The sequence below is a fragment of the Pongo abelii genome, chromosome 11, assembly GCF_028885655.2.
Source record: "Pongo abelii isolate AG06213 chromosome 11, NHGRI_mPonAbe1-v2.0_pri, whole genome shotgun sequence".
Taxonomy (NCBI): domain Eukaryota; kingdom Metazoa; phylum Chordata; class Mammalia; order Primates; family Hominidae; genus Pongo; species Pongo abelii.
Window position 1 is genome coordinate 40589456 of NC_071996.2, and position 7798 is coordinate 40597253.

The 7798-nt window shown below is 41.1% G+C and overlaps 1 protein-coding gene across 1 annotated transcript; it reads left to right on the plus strand.

Moving 5' to 3' along the window:
- The first annotated feature begins 1517 nt into the window (after window positions 1-1517).
- On the plus strand, window positions 1518-7258 carry LOC100455479 (large ribosomal subunit protein eL15-like). The gene is made up of 3 exons (XM_063712591.1): window positions 1518-1629; window positions 5259-5335; window positions 6638-7258. The coding sequence occupies exons 1-3, from the start codon at window positions 1518-1520 to the stop codon at window positions 7256-7258; spliced, it is 810 nt and encodes a 269-aa protein (XP_063568661.1).
- The last annotated feature ends 540 nt before the right edge of the window (window positions 7259-7798 follow it).

Consider the following 7798-nt stretch of genomic DNA (forward strand, 5'->3'; position numbering starts at 1 on the left):
AACCACTCCACATGTGTCCATATCATTTTATCTAATTCGACTCCAGACGAAAAACCCTGTTGTTCCTCCACTCATCGGAGCCATATCATTAGTAAACATGAATAAAGACACAGTTAATATTATATAAACACGCAGAATACTCTCATGAACGCAATAATATTTGTTAGAAAATTATTTTATATGTAAACGTAAATCTGTCTCTCAGTACCTTCCACTCATGCCTTCTGGCTCTGACTCTAAAACCATGCTATGCAAAACGTATCCCTCTTCCGTATTTCCAGACTCAGTCTTCTGGGCCTTCTTTTCTTTAGGCAGAGTGTTACTAAAGGCCTAACATACATGAATACTGTCTTCAAGTCAGTGGAGTCCTAGACTAAGATTCACATGTTTCTTGGCTTTTTGGCTGATTTCGCTGCAGTATTCTTTTTATTTTTTTCTTTTCAGTTTTACAGATCTTCAGCATATATCATATTTCTTCACAAACATGATGTCTTTATTTTAACAAAAGTTTAACCACGAGTTTTAGGGTAAGAAAAGTATGCCACATATACAATACATATGCACACACAAACATGCACACACAAACACACACACACACACATCACATACACATTGTTGCCTGTGTATCCCATAGAGTACACACTTCTGAAGCACTTTTTCCCTAGACCAGCTTCAACAAAATAAATAGTAAGTAACTTATCACTTCACTTTCAGAAAGCAGGGTTGTTTGCATTTCTTCAGTACTTCTGCCAAGACTTCAAGAGGCCAGAGACACTGATCAGGCAGGAAATTACACAGAGGGAAAATAACATACATGAGTCCTAAAAATATAGACTGTAAAGCATTCAATATGAAGGATGAAACCTACGCTCTGTATCTACAGGTTCTTTAGTTTATGGATACAACTTGCTGTAATATGGCCTTTTTCCATTTGTTTATACAAGTTGATTCATATAATCTTGTATGCCTCAAATTTGCATAGAGACTTTGTTACTACTCTCCTATTAGCTGTAAGATTCTATATCTAACCACCCTTGCAAAAATTGTGACAGTGAAAGTAATGTGACCTAATTTCATCTTGCTTGTGACCTTTAAGCTGCCCTTGCTCATTCCTGAGTGTAGGCCAAGCTAACTATGGAAGGAATTTAGTTTATAGCTTAACCTCAAAACAAAGATGATAATGTTATGGCAGGGCGGGGTGGGGTGGGGGAGGGGAGGGAGGGGGGGTCCTTGCTCTCAGAGCTCCGAAGATGGTGGTGGGCTGCTTCCAAAATGGCGGCAGGCCACTTCCAAGATGGTGGCAAGCCTTGTTTTCTCTGACCTGGGGTTCTTGGCCTCACGGATTCCAAGGAATGGAATCTTGGGCCATGCGGTGAGTGTTATAGCTCTATTAGAAGCCGTGGGTCACAGAAGAGAACCACTGAACCCAGAGACTAGTGTTCAGCTCAATCAGGACGAACCCGGGCACTCAGCCTTGCAGGAACAATGGCAAGCCTTTAGCCCAATCAGGAGCGACAATGGGCGCCTCCTGGATCAGGAGCACAGCACAGGAATCAGGATCCCTGCTGGATCCGGAGGGATGGAAGTCAGTGGCGGGTCTGCGACGTCGGCAAACAGCAGTGGTGGACGGCGAGTGAAAGCTCAGCTCCAGCCGTAACAAACACGGACCAGAAGAGAGTGCAGTTGCAAGATTTACTAGAGTGAAAACAGAGCTCCCATACAAAGGGAGGGGACCCAAAGAGGGTAGCCATTGCCAGCTAGAATGCCTGAGTTTATATCCTGATCATTATCCCTCCCGCTGTGCTCTCAGGCGATAGAAGATTGGCTATTTCTTTACCTCCTGTTTTTGCCTAATTAGCATTTTAGTGAGCTCTCTTTACCACCTGATTGGGCAGGTGTGAGCTAAGTTGCAAGCCCCGTGTTTAAAGGTGGATGCAGTCACCTTCCCAGCTAGGCTTAGGGATTCTTAGTCGGCCTAGGAAATCCAGCTAGTCCTCCTGTCTTTCAATAATAGTCCCTTCCTAAAATAAACCCCTTCCTTCCTTGGGGATCAGACTTCCTTTGAAACTAACAAATTAGCCACAAGATTAGAAATTATGGCTCAGGAGTCATGCAGCCAGAGGCCACAAGATTCCTAACCTCCCCACTTGCTCCCACAGGTAGCACTGCTATTATAAAACCTAAGATTGGTGTTTGAGGCATTTTTTCAGAGCCTGCATTGTGATGCATCAGCTGGCACCACCCAGGCTGGTAACCTGGTTTATCTGGTCTCAAAAGTCAAAGCTCCAACCCAGGAACTGACTCAGTACAAGAAGGCAAGCTCTGTAACTGCCCAAGGGGTTCACCTTGCCCGTTACCTAGACAGAGCCAATTTGTCAAGATAGGGGTACGGCAATAGAAAAAGAGTAATTCATGCAGAGCCAGCTGTGCAGGAGACCAGAATTTTATTATTACTCAAATCAGTCTCCCTGAGCATTCAGGGAGCAGAGTTTTTAAGGACAACTTAACTTAGTGGGTGGGGGAAACACAGTGAGCCAGGACTGCTGATTGGTCAGGGATGAAATCATATGGAGACAAAGCTGTCTTCTTGCACTGAGTCAGTTCCTGGGTGGGGGCCACAAAATCAGATGAGCCAGTTGATCAATCTGGGTGGTGCCAGGTGATCCATCAAGTGCAGGGTCTGCAAAATATCTCAAGCACTGATCTTAGGAGCACTTTAGGGAGGGTCAGAATCATGTAGCCTCCAGCTTCATGAGTCATAAACCATAATTTCTAATCTTGTGGCTAATGTTAGTCCTACAAAGGCAATCTAGTCCCCAGGCAAGAAGGAGGTCTGCCCTGGGAAAGGGCTATTACTGTCTCTGTCCTAAACTATAAGCTATAAACCAAGTTTCTCCCAAAGTAAGTTCAGCGTACGCCCAGGAAAGAACATGGACAGCTTGGAGGTTAGAAACAGGATGGAATTGATTAAGTTAGATCCATTTCACTGACTCAGTCATACTTTTGCAAATGTAGTTTCAGCTCCAACTCCCTGTGATTTCCTCCCCAGCCCAACTAATCAGTATTCCCCATTCCGTTGCCTTCTGCACAACAAACTATACTTAAAAAATCCCTAGCCTCCAAATTTTTAGGGAGACTGATTTAAGCAATAATAAAATGCCTGTCCTTCAACTTAGCCAGTTCTGAGTTTACTAAACTCTTTCTCTATTGCAAAAGGCTGTTCTTCTCAGTGCAACAGGTTTTCTGGGAAGCAGGCAAGATGAACACATCAGGTGATTACATATACAAGTTATTTAATTTCTTGCTGCCACTTCTGACAAATTATGTTTAGAAACAAGCCTTCTTACCTCATAGAACTTGGGTTATCATAAGCAAAAGAAACTTTGAAATTTTGAAATTGTAAGCAGACAGGGAAAGTCTCCAGGGATTATAGGAATTTAATCAACTTTAGCTATCAGCCTGTTTTACCGCCTTCTGCCCTGAAGTCTGTTTTTTTCCAAACCCTGTGTGGAATGCAGTTACCTTGTTGGTTGGAACCAGCTCCTGACAGACCCCAGCAACTTATAGATGAGTCTGAGTGAACTTCCCTTGTTACCATGCTAAAGTCTCTACCTGGGAGAAGCAGTAGCTTCATTACCTTAACATGCGACCTGTGAACTGGCATCATCACTGGCTGCTTCTGCAAAACTGGAACCCCTCCTCTACATGTGGTGACGCACCCTCTCCCTATGTATTGCCCCATATAATCCTCTTGTCACTTTCCCTTGAGGAGACAGTGCTTTGGAGAATACTCTCAGTGTTCTTCTTACTTGGGCCAAGTAATAAAACTCCTATTGATCAAAACCTGCATTCTTGTGGAGAGTTATTTGTTATCAGGCAAATAAACCCTGTTTTTTGGGGAAGTAACAAAATTACTCTAAAACTATAAAGTAAAAAATAAAATAAAAAATTATTAAAACAATAGCTGTTAACAGTTCTGAGAAGATTTGGGAGATTCAGGGGTTTTTGAACTTTTTTTTTAATCATCTAGAATATTTGGGTATACCTAGTAGTTTCTTTCCACAGCATTCAAACACAGGAAAGTAACCTGTATCAGATTTGTTAGATTTTTCTCTAGCTCTCAGAGGACAAGAACTAAGACTTCTTGTCAGGGAACCTCCACAAAAGTAAATATTTGATCATGATAATTAAATAAATGTGTAACCCAAGAGTCAAAAACAGTGAATCATCAGCATAATAGCTCTGTGCTGCTTCTACCTCTAGTCTGAGAAAATCCACCTTGAAATATTAAAATTGTAAGCAGACAGGGAAGGTCTGCTTACAATAAAAAAAAATTAGGACTTTTTTTATTACAAAAAGACTAATATTAAACTGTAGGAGCAAAAGGAATTTCCTTCCCTCCCTTTTCTGAAGGTTTGATAACTTTATTCTATAAAACAAACTTAAAATAGACAGATTAACAGGAGAAGGGCACACAAATATATTTATACATACATGAACATAGGAGGCTTGCAAACATGAAATTCAAAGGACAGAACAGATGGCTGAAGTTTTTACACCATCCTGAGGTGACAGAAAGATTAGGGGCTTGGGGCTTCTAGAGGAGGGAGGAGGTGGCCTTCCAAGAGAGTGATGGGAGGAAAGCATGGTGTGAAAATAAGTAATTCAGAATCTAAGCTGTTGGAACTTTCAGATATTTTGAGCCTTAAGGGAATGTAATTATGGGACCTGAGTCATGTGACAGGCAGTTGTAACCCAGGCAGCTGTAATCTTTGTTGTTTTGGTTATCAATTAGCCTTTTCTTTACCTACAGTGTTTTATAAAATGTTGTAAATGACAGAAGGTTGCCAGAGAAGACCCCTTCTCTGTTCACTGTTGATCTTCATTACAGATTAACTTTCCTCTTTCCTCTCTTACACAAAGACTTCATTACTGTCACATTATCTAAGACGGAACATTAAATATGCTTTTAAATTGGAAAGGATATGAAAACAAGCTGTTAAAAAAATCTTAGTTATAACTCATAAACAAAGCTTATATAGAAAATGTTATAATCCTACTAACTGTCCTTGTTTTCTGCTAATATAAGGAAGAATTTAACTTTTAACTTCAGAGCACTGACTCCATTTCTCAGGAGTCCATGTTTCTTGGATAGTTATTCTCAGCTTTTCACTTAAATAAACTTTTTAATATTGGGTTCCGATCCTGTCAATTATTTCAGGTTGAAAATGGCAAGCAAAGTTTTTCTTATTATGCAGATAAAAGCTCATTGGTAGAAGCTCTTGGTATAGATAGGAGCCTGAGGAAAAAGTTTCTCCCTCAGAACTCTAAAAGTGTCAGAGTTTTAGTCTCCTTTGTTTGTGAGTTAATCTTTCTAGATGTGGATAAGGCAGATAAGGGATGGGGCTCAGAGAAAGCCTGTTTGTATTCACTGTTAACTTCACTTATGTAGATTACCTCTACAGTTGCAAATCTTCCTCACAAAAAGACAGCTTGTAAAAGGTATTCCTATGGTCTGCAGCCTCTCTGAATAGCCATATCAAAATATATTAAAGACATATATTTGAAAGTGGCATATTTTGGTTTCCCTCAGAATCAAAACACATTAATATTTTTAGGATATAAGAGAATGCCATTATGGAGTAATCCCTATAGTACTTTGGCAATGATAGGAATATTATTGCCTGTGATGCTACACCTTGCTTTTGATGGCCCTTTAAGAGAGACTTTATGTATTAAAATATATATATATACTTATTTAAAAGAGACTATTGCTTCTGCTATTTCAAGCCACTTTGAAGGGAAGCCTGAACAGTCGATCAACTTGTTGATGGAATGCCAATTTTACTACCATAAAGTAGTGCCTCAGGAAAAACTAATCAGAACTTTCATGGGAAATGCCCCAGATACTCTAGGGTCTATAGTAGCAGAGATCCCTAAACCAATGTTATTTGATGTGGTTCATTGGCAAGCGTTATCCTTAATGAGCTGGGTGAAGGTTTCCAACGTTCTGTATGTGTTTTCACTATGAATGAGACAGGGTTTCACCATCACTTTTTCATCCAAAAGAGATTCGTTCATGCCATAAACATACTAGGCACAGGTGATAGAATGGTGGATACATAGGCACAATCTCTCTTCCAGTGAAGTTTATGAAATAATAAAGTGACAGTTCCCAAAGCTGGGGTTCTGGATCAATAACTAAGAGAATCTCCTGGTAATTTGTTAAAAAAGAAATTTCTCAGGCTCGACTCCAGCCAGACTTCCTGAATCAGTAACTCTGAGGATGGTGCCCAGCAGTCTTTCTTTTTTCTTTCTTTTTTTTTGAGACAGAGTCTCACTCTGTCACCACACTGGAGTGCAGTGGTGCGATCTCAGCTCACTGCAACCTCCACCTCCAGGTTCAAGTGATTCTCCTGCCTCAGCCTCCCGAGTAGCTGGGACTATAGGTGTGCACCACCACGCCCAGTTAATTGTTGTATTTTTAGTAGAGACGAGGTTTCACCATGTTAGCCAGGATGGTATTGATCTCTTGACCTTGTGATCCACCCACCTAGGCCTCAGCGATCTTTTTTTAAGAGCTTCCAGGTGGGGAGTAAGACTCTTTCCTTTCTGTCTGGTGGCAGCCATCAGGTAGGCCAAGACAGGTGCTTACAAGTACATCCAGGAGCTGTGGAGGAAGAAGCAGTCTGATGTCATGTGCTTTCTTCTGAGGGTCCGCTGCTGGCAGTACCGCCAGCTCTCTGCTCTCCACAGGGCTCCCCGCTCCACCCAGTCCGATAAAGTGCGCCGACTGGGTTACAAAGCCAAGCAAGGTTACGTTATATATAGGATTTGTGTTCGCCATGGTGGCCGAAAATGCCCAGTTCCTAAGGGTGTAACTTACGGCAAGCCTGTCCATCATGGTGTTAACAAGTTAAAGTTTGCCCGAAGTCTTCAGTCTGTTGCAGAGGAGCAAGCTGGACGCCACTGTGGGGCTCTAAGAGTCCTGAATTCTTACTGGGTTGGTGAAGATTCCACATACAAATTTTTTGAGGTTATCCTCATTGATCCATTCCATAAAGCTATCAGAAGAAATCCTGACACCCAGTGGATCACCAAACCAGTCCACATGCACAGGGAAATGCGTGGGCTGACATCTGCAGGCCGAAAGAGCCGTGGCCTTGGAAAGGGCCATAAGTTCCACCACACTATTGGTAGTTCTTGCTGCGCAGCTTGGAGAAGGCGCAATACTCTCCAACTCCACCGTTACCACTAATATAATAAAGTTTGTAAAATTCATACCTAATAAACAATTTAGGACATTCATGTCTGCTTACAGGTGTTGTTTGTTAAAACTAGTCTGCAGATTGTTTCATGAATGCTTTGTCAAATTATGAAAGTTAAAGTGCAGTAATGTTTGAAGACTATAAGTGATGGTGTATCTTGTTTCTAATATGATAAACTTTTTGTTTTTGCTTTATCTTGTTAGATCTTGTTAGGGAGTTATATGTCAGTGGTGTTATGATAGGTTCAAAATAAAGTCTTTAGAAGAGGAGTCCAAAAAAAAAAAAAAAAAGCTTCCAGGTGATCTGAGGCAGGTGCCACTGAAACAATGAAACTAGATATTGAACAAAACATTACAATGTTGTAAATGTAATTAGCAAGAAGAGGAAACCCTCACATCTAAAACACTGGTTTTCAACCATAGCTCTACACAGAAAGATCACTCAGGAAGCTTTAAAAGAATATCTAAGCTGAGAATTCAACCCCAGGGTTTTGCCTGGACTGAGAAAGAACTCAAGCATCATTATTCTTA

Coding starts and splice junctions, on each gene's coding strand:
- LOC100455479 (XM_063712591.1), top strand. CDS start 1,518: ATGGGCGCCTCCTGGATCAGGAGCACAGCACAGGAATCAGGATCCCTG. Junction 1,630..5,258: donor GCAAACAGCAGTGGTGGACG/GCGAGTGAAAGC, acceptor CTTATTATGCAG/ATAAAAGCTCATTGGTAGAA. Junction 5,336..6,637: donor TCCCTCAGAACTCTAAAAGT/GTCAGAGTTTTA, acceptor GCCATCAGGTAG/GCCAAGACAGGTGCTTACAA.